We start from the raw sequence: 27723 nt of genomic DNA, 5'->3' as shown, positions 1-27723 counted from the left end.
GAAGGGGGCTGGTCTCTGCTGGCGGTGTACCGGGAGGGAGAAAAGGTTTACTTTTCGTTGCCAGGCCACCTGATTTTCATGGCTTTGGTTTTTTGTTTTTTTTTTTTGTTTTGGTTTGGTTTTTTTTTTGTGTGGCTGAATATTCCCGCCCGGTTGAAGCAAATCTGTATTTTGGTTCTGTTTTGTCTTTAAAGTATTGATCTTCAGGTCTGGGCCATGGTAAACTTCTTTCCCCGAAGCGCCCGCTTTGCAGAGCGGGTACGAACATTCTCCTTTTGTTTCCCATCACTTGTATTTATAAAAAAACTACCCTAAAAGTCAGAAGAGGCATCGGCGTGTTCACACCTCTTCCCTAAGTCTGCTCCTCACTGCCGGTGCTGCCCAAGCGATGCCAAAAAGGCGGGAGTTTGGGAAAAATACCCGGCACCCTATCTAACTGTGGTGTCCAAAACCCCGCGGGTCGATTTAACCCCCCACTGACCCAAGGAAGGGCTCCACGTGCCAGTTCCTGTTCCAAGTCTTGTTGCTGTTTCACATTGATTCTAAAAAATCAGAATGTGGATGCAAGAACAGAATTTGGACCAGATTCTCCAGCACCAGGACAGTGCACCGATGCTCCAGGGCGCTTTCCCCAGCAGCGAAGGCCTGGTCTGGCAGGAGGGCGGTGGCAGGGATGGCGAGGTACTGCCGGCTCAGCCGCCCCACGGCCGGGAAGCGATGCTCGTTCTTCTTCCACCAGCTGGTGCTGTGCTTGCAGAGGGGCTCCAGGATGTAGTTTTCCAGTTGCTGGTGGATCTCGGGCATGCTCTCCATCGGGTCCTACCCCAGAAGGATGTCGTAGCTACTCTGAGACGGGGCGCTGGCGCATGGGTCCTTGCGAGCAGGCAGCTGGCTGCCGGCATCTGCGCCCGTGGCTTTGGAATCTGAGTTTGGCACCCCAGACTGGGTGGCAGATGGGGACTGGTGGTTGCAAACCCACAACAGCGTGGTTCTCGCTGGCTGGTGCAACTCGCTTCTCAGGCTGGGGCTGAGAAACTGCATCTCCTTGAAGCGCGGGTCCAAAACAGAGGCGATAACTGCTGGGCTTTCGAGCACTTTCTCGAATGCAGTTCCCTTCAGTTTGGAAGACGGCAGAACACGGAGAATGGCATTACCCGCGATCTCCTCCTTGGTGTATTGATTGGACAGGGAATCAGTCAAAAGAGAAAATAAGAAAAATTAATTTGTTTTCTACTTGGATGGCAGAAATCTACGAGAGGCAATAGAAGTCGGATGGTTGAACAAAATCTTGCATGGCTTTGAGTTTGCCCTGAGCTGACAGCTGCAAAGCCTATTGTGAAACCTACTCATTTTTGTGATCGTAGTGATTTTTGTTTGTGTTTTGTTTGGATGTCTTAAGAGTATCGTTATCAAGCAATTATCTCCCCCCCAGCCCCGCCATGCCCACCAGCAGCAACGGGCCGATGGGATCCTCAGCTGTCAGGTGGGGGGCAGCGGCACCAGGGCAGGGAGGGCGATGCCTGGTACCCCCGGGCGGGCCATGCCGACGGTGTGGCTGGAGAATGCTCCATGGCTGCTCACTGCGGCATTTCTCATGGCTGGGGGGAAACACGTTGGGAGCAGGGGGTGGGGGTGAATGGGGGAGGCAAAGCATCTGCAAGGGGCTGTGAGGGCCATGGAAAGGGGAGTGAAGGGCATCTGCAAGGTTGGAGGGGGTAAGGAGGGTGGTAGGTGTCTAAAATAGGGTGCTGGGGGTGTGCAAGGAGGGGGGACAGCAGGCCGCTGAAAGGGGGTGTAAGGCATCAGCAAGGCATCTGCAAGGCAGAGGGGTGGGGGCTCAAAGGGGGAGGCGAGGGGTACCCAAGTTGGGTGCGGGAGGGATGTGAGGAGGGGAGGAAGGCACCTGGGCAATGCCTGTTGGGGGTCTCCCCACCAGACCCCCCCTCCTCCGCATCTCGATGTGACCCCCTGGTGATGCTGTGGCCCTTCAGAGCAGGGGGACAAAGGCCACTGTCCCCACAGAGCCCCATGCCACCCGGTCACCTCAGCTATTGTCCCACCGGGCGCTTGCACGGATGCGCCCGGTGTTGGGGTGCAGGCAGGAGGTGGCTGGGTGGTCCCCCCCTCTTTCTGCATCTCCTTGGCCCGGGGGAGGGCCTGTCCGCCCCCCCGCTGCACCCATGGGACCCGGCTGCAGGAGGTGCTCTCGGGGGCAAACGAGAGGTGGGGAATTAATTAATCTGCCCTGAAATTACAGCTCACAGGAAAGACTGAGAGGAATTTGCGTCTCTGCCAGCAAGGGAAGACGGTCACGTCCTGGTGATGCTCAGCTGTGACCTGCGTGTGTGTCCCCCCTCACAGCCCCACTTTGGGGCTCTGGAGATGTGTCCTCTCCCAGGTCCAGTCCCCGTCACAGCCCAAATCCTGGCTCAGGAGCCGGAGGGGTCCCTGCAGGGGATGGTGCTGACCCCCACGATAGCAAAGGAGGGAGCCACAGGACCGGTGGCTTCGTCTGGGTAGGATGGAGATGGAAAGGGGCGAGGAGGGGGGTCTCCTGCTCCACCACTAGAGCAGCTCCCCCAGTTTGGCCCCTCATCCCCTTATAACACTGGGATCAGTGTTATTAATTACACTTTGCGCGAGATTAATTACATCAATCCTCCCTCCTGCTGCTGGTGGCCAGTCCAGCTTGCGAGTGACGGAATGAGGGGGCTGAGATGGGAAGTTTGCCTGCTCGTGCGATGCTTTTGGCCTCCCCTGGCACCGGGAGGACTCAAAGCCGGACCTGAACCTCTGCTTTGTGCTTTTCCTCATCCTCAATTACACCAAAGCTTCCCCAGGGAAAGATTTTTCTTTCTAACTGGAGGAGTTGCACTGAGACAGGTAAACTGAGGCAGGACAGTCAAAAGTCCCTCTCTCTCCTGCTGGGACAAAAAAAAACCCTGCAGCAAAATAATAATTTGGAGAAGTTTTCTTGAGAGGGAACAACACTCTCTGCTCCGAAAGTCAAAAGTGAGCTTGCCATCCCCTTTCCCAGCCCAGTTTCGATGATTTGATGTTTTCCAGGCGCCTGGCAGCAGCGGAGAAGGACAAAGAGGGAAGGCGAAGTGTCTGCAAGTGCTGGTACCCATCCTGGGATGGGATAATTTGCTTTCTGGAGGCATCTCTCCATCCTGCTCCATCCCATCCCAAGCCCACGCGTCCACAGATCCCATAGACTTATTAAATCCTTAAATCCTCCAGCGATTTCCTCAATGAAATAACCTTTCTGAGTCCATTTGGGTGTCTTAATCGGGAAAAAGAGGGTTTTGAGTGGCACCGTTTCCTTCGGTGGCATCTCTGTGCGAGGTTTGCCGCGATTTCTGCTGCAACAACTGGGGAAGGGCGATGGGATTCTCGGAGTGTCTTGCCACGGACCCGCTTGGCTTCTTTCTCCTGTATTTGCGCCTGAAGCTTTAATACTAAATAATAAAAAAGCAGCAGAGATCTGAGCTTGGATCCCGATGGGATTTTAACGGATTAGACCTCATTGTCACCCTCCTTCGCTGTGTTATTTTACATCCCATGTCACCTTTCAGGGCGAGCTGGGGCTGTCAACCTTTGTGCTGAGCAGCGCCGGGGAGGAAGTTCGTGACAGCAAATGGATCTGTAGGCTGGAAATGAGGGATTAGCTCCGCTCGGAACATAAAGTAGGGCTGGAGATAGCTGGCGGAAGCGAGGAGAGTAAAACATGGGGCTTCCCTGGACATTTCCGTACAGCGTAGGACTTGGTCTGGCTAACGAGGGTTTATGGAAGCCGCGAAGGGACGGAGGCTGTGCCGAAGGGAGACCTCCCTGAAACACCCTGATTTGATGCAGGAAATGTTGATGAAAATCAGGGCTGCCCCATAACGGGCATTTCCCCAATGGTTTGTGCCTCACGTGGTCTTTTGGCAGTTTGGGCTTTCAAATACACCCAAACACTGTGTAACACCTTTTGCCCTGCCGAGATGCAGCGTTTCCACCCCTTTTCTCTATTCTGGAGAGTTTTTCCTCAAAACAGAGCAGGTTTCTCCCCATCCGCTAAGTTTTCCAAGCGGGATCAGTATTGGGGTGTATAGCTTTAAATAACTGCCGGGGTCACCCTGAACATTCCGATCCCAGCAACGGTCGCTGTTTATGTGCTGGAGATGGTGCAGACTGGGAGTCACTGGTCTGCAGTCGGAGGGTTTGGTCCTCTGATTGATCTGGAGGCTCAGTTATCCCCCAAAACCGGTGACCGACTTGAGGATGAAGCAGGAGGAGCGTCCCAAAATGACACTTCTGGAAGAGTTACAGGTGGGAGGGCTGTGCCGAGGGTCTGCGCATCCCCCAAAAAGGGGGGGAGACTTCCCAAAATCCCACTGGCATGTCGCCAGAGCAGGGAAGGATGCGGGGGGACGATGCTTTGTGCCCTGCCGGGGGCAGGTTTAGCATCGTGGGTGGGAGCACGGAGCCAAAATGGTTTCTGAGAGAGAAGCAGACTTTCCCCATGTTGCTCGGGGGGGATTTGGGGAGCTGTGATGCCCAAATCGCTCCGTTTATTCCCACTCTGACACCCCTGTAACACACTCAAGCTCGCTATTGTATTTAAATTGCGATTTTATTTCAATTGTGATTGTATCTAAGTTGCGATTTAATTTAAACAGTGATTTAATTCAAATTGGGGTTTTATTTCGGTGGCGATTTTACTTAAATTGTGATTTAATTCAAATTGGTGTTTTACTTAAGTAATGATTTTACTAAAATTGCCATTTAAAGCGATTTGATTAAGCCCCTTTTGTCCCGTGCCTTTTCTGAGGATGGGGTTTGGGTTTTTGAGTTTTTTTTCCGGTAAATCTGGAGGGGAGTAGACGCATTGCTAAGAAGGGACGGAGGGTGGTGGAGATCGGCGTGGGAGAGAGGACGGGAAAGCCACAGGCGCGTCATAATCCGGCTGCCGGGTGACGCGGGCGAGTGCCGGGAGGTGGCGGGGAGGTCGCAGCAAGTCGGCTTTGAAATTAGTACTCGGGGGCCAGAAAAAACTCATTCCCAGATGGGAACGTTTGTTCCTTTTGCTCATTAAATTAACTGGTGAGCGGGAGGTGTGAGCTTCCCGAGTGTCGCTGCTGTGCGGCAGCAGATGATGCCATTCAGTCGAAGCAGGGATTTGGGGGATAAAAAGCAGATTTCTGGTGTTTTGCTCTTCTCTAAAGAGAATGGTTTCCTGGAGGCCCTTTCAAAGTTGCAGTTGCGACTCGAGTGTGAGACGTGGTTGGGTTTTTATTTCTTTGAGCGTGGTGATCCCGGTGATGCCCTTCCCCAGCCCAGGGGCAAGGGGAGAAGAGAACGCCTGTAATTCTCCTTCAGCTTTTAAGGCACAGATGCTCTTTGTGCAGCGCTGGCAGTGGTATTTCAGCCAAGGAGGGCATTAGCTGTTAGTCTTTGGCTTTTCTTTTGAGGAGAAAAACGCAGTTTTGTGTGGAAAGCGGGCTTGCAGCAAGAGAAGCCCGAGCCTGGTTGGGCTGAAGTCGAAGCTTCACCCTTGCAGATTCTTGAGGGCCTTTGGAGGTTGATGGTGGCCATGTCCTGTGGCCAAGTGCCATCTAGTGAGTCCTGCAGGTATCACTTTTGGAGAATGAAACTGGCTGTGCTCAAAAGTGTGGAGTTGGGTTCCCCCACCCCACTCCACCCCCAGTTTGGAAATCCCTTTTTTAATTTTAATTTTTCGAAAGGAACCACAAGAACGAAGCAGGAGGTTTGGGTTTGGTTTGAAACACTCAACTGTCTCCCCTTTTAGTAAATCCTTCCAGACTCACGGTGTATACAATACAGGTGACATTACAGGTGGTTTTATTTGGGTATGGGAATAAAAACCTCCAAGTCCGTGTTTTTTGGGCTGTGCCTGGAGGAGGAGACACACAGAGGTGTGATGCTCTTGGGCTCGCATGGCGCAGGGATGGGTGATGACTGGGAGGACGTAAGGGAGCTCTCCTCACCTGGTCCCAACTTGTATCTTCTTCTCCTCACTAAACAGAGACACGACGAGGAGGCGGTGATTGACCAGGGAAGAACGAGCACCGCTGTCACTATTCACTATGAGAAGGAGGAGCTGGAAGGTGAGTCGGGAGAGGTGCCACCAGCCCCACGCGTTTTCCCGTCGCGCTAAGTCCCTGCCGCGTCCTGTGCTCAGCGTATGCATCACCTGCAGCGAAACGTGGCGTGCTTCTAAATAAACAAGCACAGTTATTTTCACATTGTTTTAATATTATGGCTTTTAGACAGAGGGGAAAAAGCCCCCATGGCATCTGCGGTGTGAGCGTTGGCCACAGAGCTTGGTAGTTCCCAGCTTGTTTTCTCAGAGGCTGCTCTTGGCTTGGAGAGGTCAGGAGAATAATTTGATGGCTGCAGACACAGGGCTGTGATTTTCTTTTTTTTTTGTTCCAGACTTCATTATCACAGGACTGATTGGATCTCCTCTTGTTGCCTTGTGCCATACAAAGATTTTAAAAATAATTACCTTCTGTCGCTGCTTAATGAGCCGGTCTGAGTGTTGTCCAGCCAAAGCTGGAATTTTAGACAAGGGTTGATATTTTCAGGGCACTTTTAGGTGACCCGGAGCCATCGCTTGTTGTTGCTCTGTTGTTGCAAAGTTAGAGTAAAACAGGCTTGGAAAAAGGGAGGGGTCTCTGACATTCAGGGATGCAGCGAAACTAAAATGAAGAGAAGTTGGTGTTTCCTCCTGGGATGGATGCGCTGGTTTAATCGTGGCAGCGGCGTCAACCATCTCCGCAATATCGAGAGTGATGCGAACACTGCTTTTTTCGCAGGCCACCGCACCCTGTCCGTGGGCGTGCGGATGCCGCTGGTGAGGCAAAGCCACCGGCGCCACCGGCACCACCGACCCCACCGCCAGAAGCATCGGAAGAAGGAACGGGAGAAGGACTGTGCCCCAATGGAGCAGGGCTACCACTGTAAGTCCCGCCGCAGTGTTCACGAGCCTTCTCGGGGCTGCGTGGGTGCCGGGGTCCTCTGCAAGCAGGTCTGTGTGGCTGATTTGTGTGGTTTGCTGTTCTTCTGAGGGAAAGTGGCATTATTTGGGAGGCAGTTGAAGGCATAATGGATTGAGGCTGGTCTTCCGTAGAGGGATCCTGCCTTTAAAAATGGAAACGTGGGGAAGGAAAGTGGCCCGTCCTTATGCAGAGGTGGAACAGATGCTTCTCCTTCTCCGTGGCTCTGTGCAAGCCTGGCCAGACCCGGGGGAGAGGGGCTAGCCCAATATTTAGGGCTGAACTGGTGCCAATCGATGGCCACTTTGCGTGTGAGCGTGACGGGTCGAATGCAGGTGTGGTAACGGGATTTATCCTCTGCCCCCAGACACCCCATCCCAGCGGGTGCAGTTCATCCTCAGCACCGAGGAGGACGAGCAGCATGTTCCCCACCACTTGTTCACTGAGCTGGATGAGATCTTCCTGAAGGCGGGTGAAGATGCCGAGTGGAAGGAAACGGCAAGGTAAATCCCTGCCGCCGGCTGCGGTGGCGGCCGTGGGCTCTGCCTTCCGCTCTCTGGAACGCGAAGCTTTTGCAGCTGCAGGTGCCGATGCGCGGAGCCTTCTCCTCTTGCCGCCCCGTAGCTGCACCGAAGGGGTTGCAGAGCTGAGGCTGTTTTCTTGCAACGGGGCTGATCGTGCCCGATGTCCGCAGGTGGCTGAAGTTTGAGGAGGACGTGGAAGATGGCGGCGAGCGCTGGAGCAAGCCCTACGTGGCCACGCTGTCCTTGCACAGCCTCTTTGAGCTGCGGAGCTGCATCAGCAACGGGATGGTGCTGCTGGATGTTTGTGCCAACAGCATTGAAGAGATCGCAGGTACTGAGCACGCTGCGTCCCGCCGGGAACGGCTGAGCTCAATTTGCCGCGGTGCCCTTCACTCCCGTATCAAACCCTGCCCCAATGGCACATCCTTTTCCAGAAGTTGCGCTGTGTTTTTAAATCGTGGGTTGCTTTTTGGATGTAGACTGGGTGTACAACAGTCACATCAGCTTTTTCTCCCAGTATGGGAGCCTTTTGAAAGCAATTTGTGGTGTCAGAGAGGCGATTAGAGAATATTCTCTGGCCAGAAAGGAGTGTCAGGGCTTGGCAGGCTGCTCTCAGAAACACGGAGTCTGCGTAAGAGCTGAACCTCCTTAAATAAGCTACTTACTACAAGCTGTTTCCTCCCATTCTTTGTTTTGTTTTTTTCCTATTGCCTTAACATCCAGGATTTAAGAGCTTTAAAGGCAGAGTTTATATGGCAGGTGACCAAGCAGCATATTTCTGTGGGGAAGATAATTGAAGTTAATTGAAAAAGCGGCTTTGGAGAAATTATCTTTGACTGGCAGGTCTCCATTCAGCCCTTGCAAGAGCTGGAGAAATCGGAGCCGTTATTAGCACGTTTCTCCCTGTGTTTGGCAAATTGCAGTCGATGGGCAAAGGAAACTCTGGGAAAGTCTGTGCTAGAGATTGCTTATAATTTGTTGAAATGTGTCGAGTCTAGAGAGTCTGTCTAGAAACGCCAGATCGGGCAAAAAAATGTCATTATCTAGGATGGGGAATAATTATCTGAGCGGAGTGATGAATAAGCACTTTGATGATGGCTTTTAGCAAAAGAGAATTCTTCCTTTTGCTGCAAAGGCTGAACTGCGTTAAAACGTCTTGCTAAGCAAGGCTGAGCCTGCGTTAGGGTATCCTGCGTGTCGCAGCCTTCGCCGGGGGCTTGAGGGGTCGGGGCTTGGGGACTTTCTGCTCTGACGGCTTCGTTTCCTGTTGCCATCTCCAGATATGATCCTGGGCCAGCAAGAGCAGTCCGCGGGGTTTGATGAGTGCACGCGGGAGAAAGTTCGAGAAGTGCTTTTGAAGAAACATCACCATCAGAACGAGAAGAAAAGAAACAACCTTCTCCCCATCGTCTGCTCGTTTCCTGACATGAGCAAGAAGCAGTTAGACGTGCATCCCCTCGACAAGCCAGGTGAGGGTTCCTGCAGGGTTTGGTACCCGATGAGGGTTTCTGCCAGGCTTTGGCACCAGGTGAAGGTTTCTGCAGGGCTTTGGCCCCATTAGACTTCTCCTGGCAAAGGAGAAGTGTCCCGATTGCTCCTTGCTTTTCTTTCTGAGTGTCTTTCTTTCTCCTTCCAACCCAAACACTCACTCCTCACCCATCTCCCACCACTGCAGAAGCTAAAAATGGGGTGAACCGTGACACCAATGCAATGGACCTAAGCAAGGTGAGACACTCATAGCTTTCTTACACCTTTAGGGCCAGATTTGCTCTTGCAAACTTGGCTGCAGAGTGTTCTGCAGAGTGCGGTGCGCTTTGCTTTTGGGGTAATGGCCTGAAAATCCTTTGTCATGCCCAGGCTGAGCTGCGCTTCATGAAGAAAATTCCCACCGGGGCTGAAGCGTGCAACGTGCTCATAGGAGAGCTGGATTTCCTTCGCCAGCCCATCGTGGCATTTGTCCGCCTGAGCCCAGCTGTCCTCCTCTCGGGCATGACGGAAGTTCCCATCCCAACGAGGTCTGAATGAGAAGCGCAAAGTTTGTATTTAAAAAAAAACACCACAACAAACCACCAAATTGCACGCATCAGTTGGGCGTCCCAGGGGAACACGGCCAGTGGGAGCAAGCACGTTTCTCCCACCCACATCTCTGTGCTTTCATTTCTCCCTTCCCTGCTGGAGCTTTTAAACCCATTGGCCAATTTTAATGAAAGTTGGCCCCAAACTCAAATTTGCATTTGGTTTTGATGCGTTTCAAATTCATCACTGGAGTCGGTGAGCCTACACGTCCCCCCTGGAGCCACGCTCTGGGCTGGGAGCTCCCAGGGATTTCCTTGGGTGCCCTTTGAGTGAGGCCATGTTCTTCTCTCTCATTTTGGTTTTCTTGCCTAGGTTCCTGTTTGTTTTGCTTGGACCAGGAGGAAAAGCCCATCAGTACCACGAGATCGGCAGGTCCATGGCTACTATCATGACGGATGAGGTGTGACGAGATAAGAGATATCTCCGGGTCATTTTTTTGGGCTTTCTTCACCTCTTCCTGTCTCTGTAGTAGTGAGGAAGAGGGTTTGTTGTCCCTGTTAGCTGCCTGCTGGAGGCTAAAATCCCACCTGGGCTGCAGCCCGTGCCTCATCCTTCTCCCCAGGGTCCCCAGCACGCTGTCCCCAGTGGTGGCATTGCCAGGGCCAGTGAAACTTCTCCTCTTGAAGCAGAAGGCTGTGGTGTGCCATGGGGGACGGGAGCCTGGTGGAGATGGTTACAAATACTGTGATGCACAGATTTTTGCTTTGGGGGGAATATTTCCTGCCACTTCCAACAGGCGATTTGGGGGAAATGACCTTGCATTTAGCCAAGAGCTTATTGCACTGGTTAGGACATCCGAGATGGGTCATGCTCTCACCAGGTTGTCTCCTACGGCAGGTTTTCCACGATGTTGCCTATAAAGCCAAGAACCGGGCTGACCTGGTGGCTGGCATCGATGAGTTTCTGGATCAGGTCATGGTTTTGCCGCCAGGAGAGTGGGATCCCTCCATCCGAATTGAGCCCCCGAAAAACGTCCCTTCGCAGGTGGGTGCTGCGGCAGAAGGAGGCACGAGGGGGATGGGCAGGAGGGCAGCACGGCTGGGGGTGCTGCTCAGGGGCCCAAATTCATAGGTCACGTACCCAGCCCAAAAAGCAAAACAAGCCAGTGGCTGCAAAGACATATCTTTATCTTATTTCCATTTTAACAGGAAAAAAGGAAGGTGCCAGAAGCTCTCGATGACAGCGCTTCTCACAGCAAGCCGGAGAAGCACAGCGGTCCTGAACTGGAGCGGACAGGAAGGTGTGAACTGAAATAGTTTGGTGGGGTGTTTTTCTGTTTGCCCCTAAAATCTGAGCGCACACCTCCCTTCTAGCAGAGTTTTGGGGTTAACTGGGTCAGTGAAGGGGCTCCAGGTTCCCAGCTTGGTCCCCTGGGCTGGGTGGGTGGGAGATTTGGGCAGCTGGGCTGAGCCGCAGCATGGTTGCACACAGGTTTTCTTGCTTTGGGGTGGAAGCAGATGTGTAAGTACCTCCAGGTAGAGCTCTGCTGCTTCTCAAAGTGAGGGACTGTTGCAATAAGAGGGGACGGGCTCTCAGGTTTGGTCTCCTTTTCTTTTTGTTGGAGGGTTTTTTCATATGCCTCAGTTTCTACTGGGGCTAAAATGGGAGAAGGAGACTTCTTTTTAGCAACGGAAGTTACTCTGTGCTTGCGATTGTCCTTCCTCAGCCAAGAAAACTTAACGCTGTCTTCCACGAAAATGGTTTGGTTTTTTTTTTTCCTTCCTCCAGGCTCTTTGGAGGTTTGATCCGGGATGTGAAGCGAAAAGCCCCCTGGTTCTGGAGTGACTTTCGGGATGGTCTGAGCCTGCAGTGTCTGGCGTCCTTTCTCTTCCTCTACTGTGCCTGCATGTCCCCCATCATCACCTTCGGGGGACTGCTGGGGGAGGCGACCAACGGCCACATAGTGAGCACCTCTCTCTGTTGGGTGGCACGGGGGAGGACAAAACTCATGCAAAAGTCCTTGCTGCAGTGAATTTGCACTTGTTTTTTTCCCTCTAATGACTTAATTACTCGCTGCTGCCTCTCTTCCCCGGACAGAGTGCCATGGAGTCGCTGCTGGGCGCATCCATGACCGGCGTGGTGTATTCCCTCTTTGCTGGCCAACCTCTCACCATCCTCGGCAGCACCGGCCCCGTCCTCGTGTTCGAGAAGATCCTCTACAAATTCTGCAAGTAAGGCTGGCTGCTGCGGCCAGGTGCTGCGAGCGCCTTTGGAAGAAGTCAGGGATGGAGAAAGGATGTTTTTCTTAGTGGTAGTTGGTAGATTTAAGTTGTCTTCTGTGTCACAGAAGATCATGCGCTGCTGCTTTAGTATGTGACGGTGCAGGAGCCCTCGGTCTCTGAAGGATGGATGGGTGGTTCGGAGCTTTTAGGGTTAAAGTGAAAGAGCAGGAGGAGAAACCACAAGGATGTGGATGCCCGAGATGGGCTGCACAGGGAAGATGAGACAAATGACTCTGGTTTGGGAATGAGGGAAGATTTGCTTTCCTCTCAGTACAAACTCGGGCACTTTTTTGCATGATTTTTGCTGGAAGTGGATATATATTTTACCCACATATCCAAAGAGTTTTCTGGTCCAATGTTTTGATGATTTTTGAGAAAGCAGGAGCTTTTCAGGCGAAATGGATATTTTCCATGACAGTCTTTTTGTTGTGGCAACTGTGATGGGAGATTAACCCCCTTATTGCAATTAAATTTATTATGAAGCCCCAACTTGCTGGCAGCAGGTGACTGGGGGCAAACCCAGCAGTTTTTGCTGTTAGGGCATCGGGGTGATGTGGGAGAACACCACCTTCCACAACAGGGACCTGACCTCAATTAGCCTCCGAGGCATTAACACAAGGTAATTGTTAAATAAGGATAATTAAATAATTAGCCTCTCCTCCTGCGGGCCCACACCCTGCGCCGCAGCCCCGAGGCTGTCTGTGGTAGGACCGGAAACTGCATTTACCATCCGCAGCCTTGACGCGCTCCTGAATTGCTGCCGACTTTCCCGGAAGGAAGGCACGGCTTGGAGTCTCTTGCTGCCCTCTCCACCCTGCGTTTTCTTTTGCTTTCCCAGGGACTACGCACTCTCCTATCTCTCTCTCCGGGCATGCATTGGTCTGTGGACCGCCTTCTTCTGCATAGTGCTGGTGGCCACCGATGCTAGCTCTTTGGTGTGCTACATCACCCGCTTCACCGAAGAAGCCTTCGCCTCCCTCATCTGCATCATCTTCATCTACGAGGCTCTGGAGAAGCTGAGTCACCTGCGAGTGACCTACCCTGTGCACACGCACAGCAAGCTGGACTTCCTCACCATCTCCTAGTGGGTTTCTTCCTCCTAAAACACCGCTGCCCCTTGGCAGGAGCTCAGGGCTGCACCTCCATCGCCTTCCCCTCACCCCTGTCTTGGCTTCTCTCCTCCCAGCTGTAAGTGTGAGGCACCGACCCATCCCAGCAACGAAACCCTGCAGTTCTGGGAGAGCAACAAGATCAATGTGTCTGGCATCACCTGGGAGAACCTCACGGTGACTGTAAGTGCCCCGAGTCACTGCTTCCTCGTGCCGCGACCGCGGGGTCCAGGGGCACTGGCCTGGTGCAAAGCTCAGAGCCCTTCAGGTGATGGTGGGCTTCAACTTGTGCCAGTGCTGCTCTGAAAAGTCATTACTTCAGTGTGTTTAACCTCCTTGGGCCTGGGAAGGAGAGTCCACCTCTCCACCTCATCCCCGACATGGTGGGCAATAACTGTCATCCTCAGGACAGCGGTTCTGTCTGGGAGCAAGGTTCAGTGGGTGCTTTGGTTATTGGAGAAGTTGGAGGACTTCAGTTCATGCTTGAAGGCCATAATTAGCTTCCTTAATTGGTTCCTAGTAACTCCAGGCCTTGCTTTCTTACTCAGCGCTGTCTGAAGGTACGTGCATAAACTTGCATGTCTGAGCAGACCCTTGGGCCGTTGTTGCTGGAAGCAGAGCTCAGGCACAGGGTGGGACGCTCTTATGGACATCTTCACCCCCCTTGGCTGTGTCCTGTGAGCCCGCCCCTGGGAAGGGACAATTTGTCTCTTCTCCTTTCCTGTCACTGTTGTCTTAGCCCTCCTTCCCCGTTCCCTCTTTCACTCTCCCCAAGAGTTTCCAGTGTTTCCTTCCCCTCTGGTGTCTTCTTCAGCCACGGTTACCTGCTGTTCAAGCAGAGGATGTGCCATAGGTCTGTGGTACAGTGTCCCATCACATCTCCTCTCTCCGCTGTCTGTGTAGTTCCATGTGTCACTTATTCAGCTGCTGTTGATCGTTAAATATAAATCTCCGCTAGCTGCAGCAGTCCCGAGGTCACAGATCTTGGAGCAAGATCCTCCAAACCCCCTAGTTATCCGAGGTTTCCTTGCCGCATGTGCACTACCTTTGTGTCCTGATGCTCTGTTTCCCCAGGAATGTCGGTATTTGCATGGAGAGTTTCGTGGACCTGCCTGTGGACACGATGGCCCCTACACGCCCGATGTCCTCTTCTGGTGCTGCATCCTCTTCTTCTCCACCTTTGTCCTGTCGGGCTTATTGAAGAAGTTTAAAACCAGCCGCTACTTCCCGACCAGAGTAGGTAGAAGACGGTGGCCAGCAGCAGCCTCCACACTCATTTCCCAAAATGGCTTTCCCGGAGCACTAAGCAGTGTTTGCCACCGCTTGGTCAAACTGGGAAATATTGGACCTTGAAGGCCAAACTTGGATGTCCCTCACTCATTTCCAGGAGTGCAAAACGATCGTAGCGTTTCCCACCTGCCCCGCGACCTGCCCCGGAGCGTTTTTTTGCCCAGGCAGTGGGAAATCGGGTCTTCCAAAGCTGGTTGTTTGTTGTTTTTTTGTTTGTGTTTTTTTTTCACCTTGTGTGCCCAAGGGGAAAGTTGATTCAAATGAGGAGCTGCCATAGAAAAAGACACAAAAGACACTGTTTCTTCCTTTTGAGGAGCAAATGATGCCTCAGTGCCTTATTCCCATTGTAGCTGTGAGTGCAGCTGTAGAGGCAGACGTCTGTTTCCTTATTTTTTAATATTTATTGGCTTTTTTTTTAAGGTTTGAATTTAAACCACCCTTTTCCACCTAATTAAACTTTTTTTATTGCCTGACACCAGATCTCGCAGGTACAAACACAGCAACAGCATCTAACCGAGGGATTTGGCTGCATCTTCTCAGAGTGGTGGGAATGTGTTTACCAGCCTTAATGCTGTTGATGTCTTTAACTTTTCCATCTCACGGTATGGCCCCGTTTGTGCTGTCCCTTTCAGCTCTGCTTTCTTGCCCCAGGTACGGTCTGCAGTAAGTGACTTTGGTGTCTTCCTCACCATTGTCGTCATGGTGCTCGTTGACTTCCTGGTTGGGATCCCATCGCCGAAGCTCCATGTCCCCCACATGTTCAAGGTAATGTGGTGTTTTGGTGTGGAGCTGCTTTCAGCCCTTGGGGATGCCACAAGGTGATGCTGGGACAGGACAGGGCTGAGTCTGGAGATGCTGGTGGTGTTACCATCTCCTCTTCCACCTCCGAGTGCATTGTTTCCTTCTGGAAAGAGGAAGCCAGCCCCAAAACTTGATACCTACAGAAGTATGTATAGGTGCTTGCGACAAGGACGCTGGCACTGCTGAACCCCGTAGGAGAGGGTGACATGAAGGCAGGGCCAGGAGATGAGGCGGCACAGCGATGGAGAGGAAAATCAAAGCCAGTGAAGTGGCTGGGCTGGGAGTTGATCCTGATGTGTGTTTTGGCTTTGTTGCAGCCTACCAGAGACGACCGCGGGTGGTTGGTCAACCCCATAGGGCCCAACCCTTGGTGGACGGTGTTGGCCGCGCCCATCCCAGCTCTGCTCTGCACCATCTTGATATTCATGGATCAGCAGATCACGGCTGTCATTGTCAACAGGAAAGAGCACAAGCTGAAGGTAAGGGGCTGCAAGAGCTGACCCCATTCCCACCCCACTCTGGGCTGCAGGTGTGGGGAGAAGCTCCTATGCCAAGTGCTTTGTGAAGGCGTTGGTTTGGGACAATGTCAGGCTGTGTAGCAGGATGCTCTGCTGGATTAGTGATGTCACAGGGAGCAAACGAGGGCAGTTCAGATGAGCAATCTTTTGGAGGAACAAATTAATTTTCAAGCACTATAGAAGCGTGTTTTTGTTTCAAAACGCCAGCAGGAGCTGGGGGAACGAACTGTTTTGACACACTGCCAGGGATAACTCGGGGTCACGCCTTGCTTGCCAGTGGTAGAACTTTCTTTATGAATGAAAATAGTCTATTTTGTTTGGGTTTTTTTTTGAGAAGTAGCTATTGCACAAACCTCCCAAATCCACTTGGTCTGAACTCCTGCCAGATTTTCACGCAAGGTGCTTGCGCAGACCGGATCCATCCTTATTTTTGCCAATTCTTCTCTTAAATTTTCAAGAGGGTGACTTGCGCCCAAGTAGGGTTTGAGTCTGAGTCGCGACGTTGTCCTCGCTCTTGTGCTGTGAGATGCTCTGTTCCTTGTTTTGCTGCCCACAGAAAGGATGCGGGTACCACCTGGACCTTTTCATGGTGGCCGTGATGCTCGGGGTGTGCTCCGTGATGGGGCTGCCCTGGTTTGTGGCTGCGACTGTCCTGTCCATCACCCACGTGAATAGCCTCAAAGTGGAGTCTGGCTGCTCAGCTCCAGGAGAACAACCCAAGTTTCTGGGGATACGAGAGCAGAGAGTCACCGGCTTGATGATCTTTGTGCTCATGGGCTGCTCTGTCTTCTTCACTTCGGTGTTAAAGGTAAGAGGAAAATGCAAAACGCCCAACAAGCGTGAACTTTTTGGAGGTTATACAAAAAACATCCCCTCCATCCAGGCCTGAGTAGGTGTGGAGCAGAGGAGGAGGCGATCCCAAACCTTGAGGCTTGGCCCACGGTGGGAAGCAGCCTCAGTTATACTTTCCAGCCCTTCACACCCCAGTTTGGTGTCCTCGAGGCAAGCGAGCAGGACAACTGCTTTAATTCCCAGGTGTCTCTCAGGCCCACCTGTGTTTATGGGTTCCGATGAAGCGGATTCAGACCAGTACACTGCTCTCTTTCAAGCAGGCAGCACCTTATGGGATGCAATTTGCTCCCCCAAATGCCTCCCAACAGCCTTTCCCAGTAGCTAAACACACCAAAATCATCCCCGTGGGCTTCCTTGTGTGTTCCTCCCTGTTACGGTTTGAGAGACCCATAACAATTTGTTGTCATTTAGACAATCATTCTATCACCCGATGACCCCTCCCCACCTGGGAAAGGGAAATTGGGAAAAACAAGAAAACCCGAGAGCTGAAGTATAAACAGATTTAATAGAATAAGATTAGATAATTAACATTAACAGCACTAAAGAACTGATATTGATCCCGACACCAATACGGAATATGCAAAGATTATACTCAGCCAATTCTATCAGTAGGAAGCTGTGCACTCCCAGCAGTGGACAGCAAATGTGGGACACTGCGAGTGCTACGGCTTCAGGAGGAAGGGAAGGCCTCAGGGCTCCGGCAGCAGGGCACGAAGTTCTCAGGATGGCAGCCATCAAGGGAGAGAGAGAACTTTGCAGCAAACTTTCTAATTTATAATGAGTGTGATGTTGATGGTATGAAATAATCCTGTTGGCCAGCTTGGGTCAAGTGCCCGGGTCTCGTTCCTCCTCATCCCTGCACCTGGCTAGCTCGAAAACACTGAGACCTTGAGACCCACACACCACAGCTGGCTGTAAAGTAAATATTTTCACAAATTCAGACACTGGAGTCTTCTAAAAAAGCGAAGATTTTCCCAAGCATTAGAAGAGAAATTAGTCCTGTGTCTCTCAAACCAGGACACTCCCACAAAGTCACCTCAGCTCTAGGCTAAAAGGAGGCACTTCGCTTTTGGGTGTTGCCGCAAGAATGTGTAGAAATGTTCTTCTGCCGTCACAGAACGTGGCGTACAGTAGCATGGGTGAAATGGTCTATTTTCCTCCAACCTTTCAGGAAAATAGGATTATTCTAATGAAACGTAACTCAGAAGCTCAGCCTAAAGCAGAGCATTCACTCACTCACTCGCACGCACAAAACCTCTACAGGTTAAGAGGTGACACATCTCCAACCCTGTGGAAACTGGAAAGTTTTAGGCAATTTTAGGCAGTGCCTCTAGAAGAAAGCACTAATACTGAAAAAGCAATTAAAAAATAAATTATTGCATTCTTTTTTTTTTTAATTTCCCAGTTTATACCCATGCCTGTGCTTTACGGTGTCTTTCTCTACATGGGCGTGTCATCGCTCAGAGGGATTCAGGTACGGACTCTTACAGCGTGCAGCTCCCTGCTGTGTCATCTCCAGAGAGGCGGGAAAAAAGCAGTGGGGTGGGAGAAAACCTCCCCAAAAGCAGGCAGTGAAAGTATTTTGTATAAGGAAAAGATTGGTGGGGGCACAGGAGGTACGTAGGGCGGGAGGACCAGGCAAGTTCAGCGCACTCTGCGTCACGGTTTGGGACAGGGCAGTGTTTGGTGTGGTGAAAATGGGGGAATTCAGTGCAAAGCGAAGGCGATTTCTACTGCCGGTGGGAATCCTCGCTGGGGGATTCAGTGGGCTGAGAAATGCCAAATAACAAACAGAAGAATAGAATATATTAAAAATATATTTTTATAGAAGAACAGGGAGGGGGGGTGAGATGATCTGAGGAGGACCTGGGGGTGCGGACTGATGAGAAGCTCACCGTGAGCCGGCAATGCACGATCGCAGCCCAGAAGGCCGACCACATCCTGGGCTGCATCAGCAGTGTGGCCGGCAGGGCGAGGGGGGGATTGTGCCCTCTGCTGTGCTCTGCTCTGGGGAGACCCCCTGCAGTGCTGCCTCCAGCTCGGGGGGCTGCAGCACAGGAGAGACATGGACCTGGTGGAGCGGGGCCAGAGGAGGCCCCGGAGATGCTGGGAGGGCTGGAGCCCCTCTGCTGGGAGGACAGGCTGGGAGAGTTGGGGGTGTTCAGCCTGGAGAAGAGAAGGCTCCGGGGAGTCCAGTGCCTAAAGGGGCTCCAGGAGAGTTGGGGAGGGACTCTGGATGAGGGAGGGGAGCGATGGGACGAGGGTGTATGGTTTGACACTGACAGAGGGCAGATTGAGATGAGATATCAGGGAGAAATTTTTCCTGTGAGGGTGGTGAGGCACCAGCGCAGGTTGCCCTGAGAATCTGTGGCTGCCCCATCCCTGGAGGTGTTCAAGGCCAGGTTGGACGGGGCTTGGAGCAACCTGGGCTGGTGGGAGGTGTCCCTGCCCAGGGCAGGGGGTGGGACTGGCTGGTCTTCGAGGTCCCTTCCAACCTAAACCCTTCTGTGATTCTATAATAGAAGGATGTGGAATAATTGCACTTTGGTGGGCAGCTCTCATGGACACACTGGTTTATAGATGGAGCAAAGGGAAAACGGGTGCTGCTCCTGGGAGGAACAAAGTGGGATCCAGGATTTCTCACTGCACGCGAGATCCTGAAAACTCCTTCCATGTCCCAACAGGGCCGGAAACTTTCCGCAGCCCCAAGGGGTAACTTTTCCGCTTTTATTTTGCAGTTCTTTGACCGCTTGAAGCTCTTTTGGATGCCGGCAAAACACCAGCCGGATTTCATCTACCTGCGGCACGTTCCCTTGCGGAAGGTGCATTTCTTCACCTTGATCCAGCTCATCTGCCTCGTCCTGCTCTGGGCCATCAAGGTGTCCCGTGCTGCCATCATCTTTCCCATGATGGTAAGAGCCGGTGCTGCTCAGCAGCGGGATGTTTGCAGCGTCGGAGTGAGACGTAGCATCATCTCAGACCTCACCCCCTCTTCCTTCTTATTTTGTGAAGGTTTTGGCTCTCGTGTTTGTCCGGAAAGTGATGGACTTCTGCTTCTCAAAGCGGGAGCTCAGCTTTTTGGATGACCTTATGCCAGAAAGCAGGAAGAAGTTGTCCGATGCCAAAAATGAAGCCAAAGAAGAAGAGGTGATGCTTGCTGGGTGCTCGGGGCTGGATGTCTCCCTCGGGCTCTGAGATTGCCTCTTTCTGTCAGAGCTTCTCTTGAAATGTTGGGGGAAGATCCGAACTCAATAGAAATAGATCCTGACAGCCTGGATCCCGCATCATAACCTTGTTTTTAAATTAGCAGTGAGCTTAACACTTGAATAGCGGTATAATTTTTAAAGGTGCCATTTATAATAAACATTATCATTATGATGGAAAGATTTGCTCATAAGGGTGGTTTTAACCCCCCCCAAAATGTTTGGAGTGAAAGGTCCTTCCCCGGCTGCGCTAACAGAAGGTCAGAAGGAGAGGGCAGCACGTGGGCTTTGCTGGGTCTTTAGTTTATCTCCACTTCGATCATAGACAGACAACTTTGATTTGTCCCTTTTTATGTCAGGACTCCCAGGAGATGATGGAAGCTGCTGCTGCAAACTCCGTTCGGCTGCAGCTGGGCAAGACCAGCAGCGCGGGTATCCCAAAGCCAAGCAGCGACAGGTAAAGCCCCACCAAGCAGCAGGACCCCCGGCAAGATTAGCCTGAAGGGGGTTGGCAGAATTTTCTCCACGTTTATCTTTGCTGAGCATCCCAGCGCCATGCACTCAGCTTGGTGGGAAGAGCAAATTTATGGGCAGGGTGGGCGGCAGAGCGCTGGCACAGCTGCCCAGAGAGGTGGGGGAGTCTCCCACTCGGGAGCCATTCCAAACCCGCCTGGAGGTGTCCTGTGCCACTGCTGTAGGTGCCCCTGCTCTGACAGGCGTGGGACTGGGGGAGCTCCAGAGGGCCCTTCCAGCCCTGACCAGTCTGGGATTCTGTGCAGAGCCTTTGCACAGAGCTGTAGCTCTGCGGCTCTCCGGCTCGCCTTCCAAACCTCCTCATCCCGCCCAACCCGCTGTGCTTATGCGCAGCTTTGGTTCTCCTCCCCCCCGTTCCTCTTGCTGGTGCTGATGCGCTGGGTGGCGTCAGTTCCCGCAGTCACAGATTGCTGTCTCAAATATTTATTGCAGGACTGATCCTTCGGAGATTAATATCTCGGATGAGGTGTCGAAAACAACCATGTGGAAGGCTCTCACTATGAGCACAGAAACAGTCTGAATCGGGGGAGGAAAGAGGTAAAGGATCGCGTGGGAACGTGGCCGTGCTCCTTTGCAAGCGGCGGCACGTGAATACGGCTTTTTGTATTTTTTTGCCGGCAATGCCGAGCAAGCGGCGAGGGCTGCGGCACAGGAACCAGCTCCTCTCTGCCGGCGCGGTCCCACGAGTGGGGCAACAGCCCCACTGATGACGCTCTCCCTCCTTTTCTCTCTCCTCCCTCCCCCCCGACTCCAGTTTTCATGTGTAGGAATCTTGACTTTGAAGGAGAGGCGTGAGAATGTGACTCGGGGATGTGCCCACGCAGACATGGGCAGAAACCGCTTTTATTTTGTTTTCCAGTTGGAGGATTCCCCTTTAAGCCACGGCGATGGTTTCAGCTGTCCTTGGTGTGCTTCAGGCATTCCCTCTCTCCAGAGCAGCAAACTGAGGTGCACATGACAGTCAGTGGGAGTTCGGTGGTGTTCCGCCTCGCGTGTTCGTGTGTGGGTTGTTGCCGTTTTGTAGCGGTAGAGGGACTGCTGCCGCCTCATCGTTCAGTGTATTTTTTTAATATCTCACTCCTCCTCTTCTGTTTCTCTTTTTTTTTTTGTTCCCCCAAAATAAACTCTGAATGTTTCTGTTGTATGTGACGCATTCTCCACTTTCTTCTTCATCGCGACCAGGTTCTCGGGTCTGGTTTGGGGTCCTGCCTTCAGTTCGCCCTCCTGTCTCTCCCTGGCAGGAGAGGGATGCCCTCCGTGGCGGGGCAGCGCGGAGTGCCCGAGCGGTTGGGCCGAGGCGAAGGAAAAGCATTTGCTCCCTGCGCTCCAGTTTTACATTGGAGTTTTTTTGGAATTTTTGTTTGTTTGTTTGTTTGTTTTTATTATAATTATTTTTCTTGTTTCGGCTCTGCCGTCAGCCTGGAAGCTGCAAAAGGCAGAAACGGCGCCTTCTCCTCCCCCGGCTGTTAAATTAATATAAGGCAGCGCTTCAGATCAAACCCCTCCAATCCGCCGGGTGGTGGCGGGAGCGGCCAGGCGAGACCTGGGGCTCTGTGTCCCCGGGCTGCCCCTCCGCTGTCCCTCCGCTTTCCTTCCTTTTCCCTCCCTGGCTCTCTCGCTGTGGTGTTTTTTCCTCCTCCCCTCTCCTCACAAAGCCTCTCGCAGGGTGGGATGAGCCCGGAGGCAAGTGGGAAGGTGCCTTTTCCTCCTCCTTTTTCCTGCCCCTTTGCAGGAAGAAGCTGTTGAGCAGAGATGGTTCTTGTGCTCTCTTCCCATCTCGGTGGGGTCGTTGGGCTGCGGCGTGGGGCCGCGGAGCCCGGGAGGAGAGGACAACCCCGAAGAAAAGGTCCCCTTGCTGCCCTCCACCAGCAGCGGTGGGATGGGTGCAGGGACCCTCCTGCCATCGGCTTATCCCGTCCCCTGTGGGAGCCTTTTTCTGCAGCAAACCGACCCAAAATGACAACGGCACGTTGGTGCTTCTTGCTAAATGGGGAGGGGGGAGAAAAACAAATCATCTATCAGTTTGCTCTGTAAGGATGGAAGCGGCGCATCCCCAAACAGGGCCAAAATCAGGCGGCTTTTACGGGATGGGGTTTTGCAAAGCGGCTGGTGCCAGTGCCCCACGGTGACGGTCGGAGGGGGAAGAAACTGGTTGAGCCCTTAAAAAGAGGAAAAGAAAAAGGCTCGGAGGAAGGGAAAGGTGCAGCACCGGGGTTTCCTTGCTGCTGTTCCTCCGGGATGGCCATGCACGTCCCCTCCATGCTGCCCTCCGGGCAGGACCGTGCTCGCTGCTCCGGCTCTGCCTCCCCGGAGGGGAAAGGTCCCAGAGCAGGAGAGTCCCCGTCTCTCCCCCCTTCCCAAAAGAAACTTTAATTTAATCGTTACGCTGGTGACCCACAGTGGCTGGGGGGCTGGGGGGTGTGGTACCAGCCCTATTGCTGCCCTGCTCTTAAAATGGAATTATACACTTCTAATATAGGACAATTTGTTTTTTTTTTTTTCCATTTTGTTTTGCTCCCTGTAAAAGGAGGGAGTGGGGCTGAGCTTCACTCCCTCCTGGCCGGGACCAGGGCCAGAGACTGGGATTGTTTTCGGCACGTGCCGGGCATCACTCCAGCAGAGACAGAAAGGAAGAAAATCACCCTGGAGGGAAAACGCGGCCGGTTTTGGGGCAGAGCGGGCTGAGTCCGGCTCTGCATCTCCCCCCTCCCCAGGGGCCACAAAACCTTGGTGGCTGCCTCCAAAATTCCTTACTTAAAAAGTAAGTCAGAGACCAGTTAAGCAACCTGGACATCCATAAATCAATGGGTCCAGATGGGATGCACCCGCGGGTGCTGAAGGAGCTGTCAAGTCATTGCTGGACCACTCTCCACCATCTTTACCAAGTCTTGGGAAATGGGCGAGGTGCCTGAGGACTGGAGGAAAGCAAATGTCACTCCAGTCTTCAAAAAGGGCAAGAAGGAGGACCCGGGTAACTATAGACCGGTCAGCCTCACCTCCATCCCTGGGAAACTGATGGAGCAGCTTATCCTTGGTGCCCTCTCAAGGCATATCAAGGATAAGAGGATTATTAGGGGCAGTCAGCATGGCTTTTCCAAGGGGAAGTCATGCTTGACCAACCTCATAGCCTTTTATGAGGAAATAACGAGATGGATGGATGATGGCAGAGCGGTGGATGTGGTCTACCTTGACTTCAGTAAAGCATTTGACACGGTCTCCCACAGCATCCTCATGGCTAAACTGAGGAAGTGTGGACTGGATGACCGGATAATTAGGTGGATTGCGAACTGGCTGAAGGAGAGAAGCCAGAGAGTCGTAGTCAATGGGGCAGAGTCCAGTTGGAGGCCGGTAACCAGCGGAGTGCCTCAAGGGTCGGTACTGGGGCCCATGTTATTCAATATATTCATTAATGATTTAGATGAGGGAATTGAGTGTACTATCAGCAAGTTTGCTGATGACACTAAGCTAGGAGGAGTGGCTGACACGCCAGAGGGCTGTGCTGCCATCCAGAGAGACTTGGACAGGCTGGAGATTTGGGCAGGGAATAACTTAATGAAATACAACAAGGGAAAGTGTAGGGTCCTACATTTGGGCAGAAACAACCCCAGGTTCCAGTATAGGATGGGGAGCTACCTGTTAGAGAGCAGTGTAGAGGAAAGGGACCTGGGGGTCCTGGTGGACAGCAGGATGACCATGAGCCAGCACTGTGCCCTTGTGGCCAAGAAGGCCAATGGCATCCTGGGCTGTATTAGAAGGGGGGTGGTTAGCAGATCGAGAGAGGTCCTCCTTCCCCTCTACTCTGCCCTGGTGAGACCGCATCTGGAATATTGTGTCCAGTTCTGGGCCCCTCAGTTCAAGAAGGACAGAGAGCTGCTGGAGAGAGTCCAGCGTAGGGCAACTAAGATGATTAAGGGAGTGGAGCATCTCCCTTATGAGGAAAGACTGAGGGAGCTGGGTCTCTTTAGTTTGGAGAAGAGGAGGCTGAGGGGTGATCTTATTAGCGTTTATAAATATATAAAGGGGGAATGTCATGAGGATGGAGCCAGGCTCTTCTCAGTGGCGACCAGTGATAGGACAAGGGGTAATGGATTCAAGCTGGAACACAAGAGGTTCCACTTAAATTTGAGAAGAAACTTCTTCTCAGTGAGGGTGACAGAGCACTGGAACAGGCTGCCCAGGGAGGTTGTGGAGTCTCCTTCTCTGGAGACATTCAAAACTCGCCTGGACGCCTTCCTGTGCAACCTCATCTAGGTGTTCCTGCTCCGACAGGGGGATTGGACTAGATGATCTTTTGAGGTCCCTTCCAATCCCTAGCATACTGTGATACTGTGATAAAGCAAATTTCCCCGGCACGGCCCTATTCTGCATTCGAAGCTCGGGGGTTTTTGCTGCTTACAGGGTGAGATTTTTTATTTATTTATGTATTTATTTTTAATTAAATGAAAGCTGAGGTCTTGGTTAACAACGTGACTGAGCCACCTAAAAGGCGGCTGTAACCCCCCGGGCTGACTGTGGGACACAGTACTGCGCCTGTCCCCCCCTTTGTGCCCCGTGATCCCACGGCCGGCTCCGTATTTTGGGAGGATTTAATATTTCCCTGTGCAGAGGAGAATTTTACGGGGAGGAGTCGGGAGGAAAAATCCCTCTCAAAGCTGCTGCTGGAGTCGCTTTAGGAATCAAAAGAGATATCCCTGCAGTGACCCGCAATGCTTTAGTTGGCAGCAAAGCCCCTTCCCAGCGAGGCGGGACGGGGGCTGCTGTGCGCTTTGGTGCCTTCAAACAGCTCCTCACACCCCCGGGGGCCCCTCGAAAGAAGTTTCCTAAAATGATGCGCATAATAGAGATCATTAAGCGGGGGGGGGTGGGGGGTGGGGGTGTAATGTAAAAAGGTAATATAAAAGGGTGGGGGGGTTAAATTATTTTAATCCCCCCCCAGTGCACTACATGTAGAAATGCAGCAATTCTTTTTCTTGCGCAGATGCTGAAATATATTTATTTTATTGTAAGAGATGATCTAGTTTGGAAACACTCCGTGTTGTAAATAAAACGGGGGGAGGGGGGGAATCCCCCAAGCAAATCTGTGTTAGTTATAACTTTGAATCTTTGTGTGGTTTTGTGTCTGGGTTTAGTTTTTTTGTTTCATTGGGGTTTTTAAATTTATTTTGGGTTCATTCTGTGGAACACAAATGACACAAATCCCTGTCGCCGTCGCGTGGGTCCCGTCGGTGGAGCGTCACTGTGGACTGAGGGGTTCCCCCCGCCGGAGCCGGGACTGTCGGCCCTTTTTCTCTTGTTGCCCATTGAACGTAATGGGAAAAAGAATGGAATAAACCTCTCGTTTGTCTCACTGCGCCGCTGCCGTGTCTTTGGGAGGGCGGGGAGGAGGCGGAGGGGGCTGTGGAGCTTTTTTTGGGGGGGGGGGCTGGAGGGGATGGGGGAGTGGGCAGCACTGATTTTTGGGGGAAAGCCCATTTGCCTGGGGCTGGGGGTGGGGAACCAGCTGACTGGGGAAAGGGCTGAAATTAGGGGGTTTGGGGGTTGAAAAATTTAATGACTTAACTATGTTTTGGTTTTTAATTTATTTTTTTTTTAATTTGGGTTATTAAATTTGGGGGTTTAAATTTTGTTGTTTACTTTAATTTGGGTTTTTAAATGTTTTTTTTATATATAATTTTGGTTGTTTCTCTGTGCAAGTAATTGCAATGAGCTCTGTGTTGCAGGAGGGAGGGGACAGCAGTGTCACACGTGTCCCCTCTGCCAGACCGTGGGGTGCTCAGGGAGCTCAGAAAGGGGAGTGGGGGGAGGGAGGGGCCGGCGCACAACAGAAATTGAGCATTTCTTCCTCCCTACATTCTTGGGGGTATATTTTTGTCCATTTGCAATAGTTAATTAGCATTACATAAAATCCAAAGAGATTCTAGTTATCTTTCATATAGTATTTTTTTTATTCATTTCTTTCAAACCCCCCTCTGGCACAGGTCTGTGGGGTCAGGCAGGCGCATCCCCAGTGCCCTTTTACCTAAAACTTGAGGAATTGAGTGAAAAAAGAGGGCACCTGAGCCAAGCCAGGGGTCAGAGCCTGGAAATCCCAGGGGACTGGTGGCGTGCGGGATCCCCACGCGATGCTCGGAGGCATTGGAGACGTCAGAAACCGGCTGCCGGATTTAGGGAAGGTTTTATTATGATTTAGGGAAAGCTGCAGGATCCGCGGTGCTGTGGGAGCAGTTACAGAGAAAACTGAGCCGGAGAAATCGTGGTTTGAAGGGGCGGTCGAGCCGCGGAGGCACTTACCTTCTGCAAAGACAGCCGTTCCCCTAAAAGCAAGATCCTCTTTTCCTCCTTCGAGCTGGTTGTGGCTGAACTCTTCTCCTCACCGGTGCCTTTAAGCTGGTTAGCAGGATGCTAAAAGCTGATGGGTAGGTCACCGCTACTCCTGGTTTTAGTCGGATGGGTCGTTATGAATCATTACAGCGTTTTTTAAGTGGGGCTGTTGCAAAAAATACAGTTGTTGCAGTATTTCCCACCTTACGCCTTCAGCGAGGGGCTGGTTTGGTGGTTGGGTTCAGGTTTTTTTTTGTGTGTGTTGTTGTTGCTGTTTCTCTTTTCTATTTTTCTCCACTCTTTGGATCAAAGGAGTGACCTGTGGGTTTCCTCCTTTCAGGTGAGATGGCCCCGTGGTGCCACAGCCCATCTCGCAGGGAGGAATGATTTCTCTGCCCACGGGGCCGCCCTTTCCGACACCTTTGGTTTGAGTTGAAAAAGTTAAGAAACAAAGAAGAGGAAAAATGTAAAAGAAGCCTTTGGGTACCCAAGCACCGGCTGCTGCTTTTCGCCGAGTGAAACTCGGGTGGGAGCTCATCAGCTGGACAGACACCATCATAGACTCACGGAACGGTTTGGGCTGGAAGGGACCTTGAAGATCATCGAGTTCCACCCCCCCACCATGGGCAGGGACATCTCCCACTAGACCCAAGCCTGGTTTCATCCCCCAAGGTCAGATCTGCAACTGGGGCCGTTCCCCACCAAGTGTCAAGGACCGGCGCAGGAAGTGCAATTCTGGGGCTCTGGTGGATTAAAGGAGCTGCTTCGGTCCCTCAAGATACCCTAAAAAAAACAGAACAGGGGCAGAATCCACCCAGTGTGAAGGAGTTACAGCAAGTTCTAGGAACTTTAAGCTGTTGGCGTAAACACACCCCTGGCTTTTCCATCATTGCTCGCCCCTTGATGATTTGCTCAGGAAGGGAAAATCCTGGGAATGGACTGACCAACATACCAATGCCTTGGAATTGCTAATAAAAGAGCTGAGGTTATTCCAACAACTTGGTCCTATACATCCAACTGACCCTGTCCATGTAGAATGGGGGTTCAGTGAACGTGGTTCTCACTGCACTTTGGCAGAAGGGACCCACACACCTCCACTCCCCACACCGACAACCCTCCCCCTCCCCCAACGCTACAAAAAGCAGCAGTCCTTAGGGCAGACTCCTTAAGCTGACTCCACAGCTCCCCGTGGGCTTTGGGGGAGATAAGGGGGCCCCGGGGGTCTCCGTGGGCTTTAAAGGGGTCCAAGGGCTGCCCACGGGCAGA

At 52.2% G+C, this 27723-nt stretch overlaps 1 protein-coding gene across 1 annotated transcript in view; it reads left to right on the top strand.

The window, feature by feature from the left end:
• The window catches only part of LOC309684557 (electroneutral sodium bicarbonate exchanger 1-like), a gene marked incomplete at both ends in the record, with an annotated part of 176867 nt that extends 156211 nt beyond the window's left edge, over window positions 1–20656 (top strand). The window contains 23 exons of the mRNA XM_082500453.1: window positions 6035–6116; window positions 6828–6971; window positions 7375–7510; window positions 7702–7862; window positions 8812–9000; window positions 9147–9256; window positions 9389–9546; window positions 9920–10007; window positions 10445–10591; window positions 10756–10847; window positions 11336–11510; window positions 11645–11778; window positions 12668–12913; window positions 13016–13121; window positions 14013–14174; window positions 14880–14993; window positions 15347–15508; window positions 16104–16355; window positions 17805–17873; window positions 19138–19311; window positions 19412–19546; window positions 19962–20059; window positions 20569–20656. Coding sequence (XP_082356579.1) covers window positions 6035–6116; window positions 6828–6971; window positions 7375–7510; window positions 7702–7862; window positions 8812–9000; window positions 9147–9256; window positions 9389–9546; window positions 9920–10007; window positions 10445–10591; window positions 10756–10847; window positions 11336–11510; window positions 11645–11778; window positions 12668–12913; window positions 13016–13121; window positions 14013–14174; window positions 14880–14993; window positions 15347–15508; window positions 16104–16355; window positions 17805–17873; window positions 19138–19311; window positions 19412–19546; window positions 19962–20059; window positions 20569–20656 — 3222 coding nt within the window. The remainder of the gene's footprint in view (window positions 1–6034; window positions 6117–6827; window positions 6972–7374; window positions 7511–7701; window positions 7863–8811; window positions 9001–9146; window positions 9257–9388; window positions 9547–9919; window positions 10008–10444; window positions 10592–10755; window positions 10848–11335; window positions 11511–11644; window positions 11779–12667; window positions 12914–13015; window positions 13122–14012; window positions 14175–14879; window positions 14994–15346; window positions 15509–16103; window positions 16356–17804; window positions 17874–19137; window positions 19312–19411; window positions 19547–19961; window positions 20060–20568) is intronic.
• Between the last annotated feature and the right edge of the window lie 7067 nt (window positions 20657–27723).

The sequence above is a fragment of the Vanellus vanellus genome, assembly GCF_965231255.1.
Source record: "Vanellus vanellus genome assembly, contig: HAP1_SCAFFOLD_34, whole genome shotgun sequence".
Lineage (NCBI taxonomy): Eukaryota > Metazoa > Chordata > Aves > Charadriiformes > Charadriidae > Vanellus > Vanellus vanellus.
This window is presented reverse-complemented; position numbering and strand designations above follow the sequence as displayed.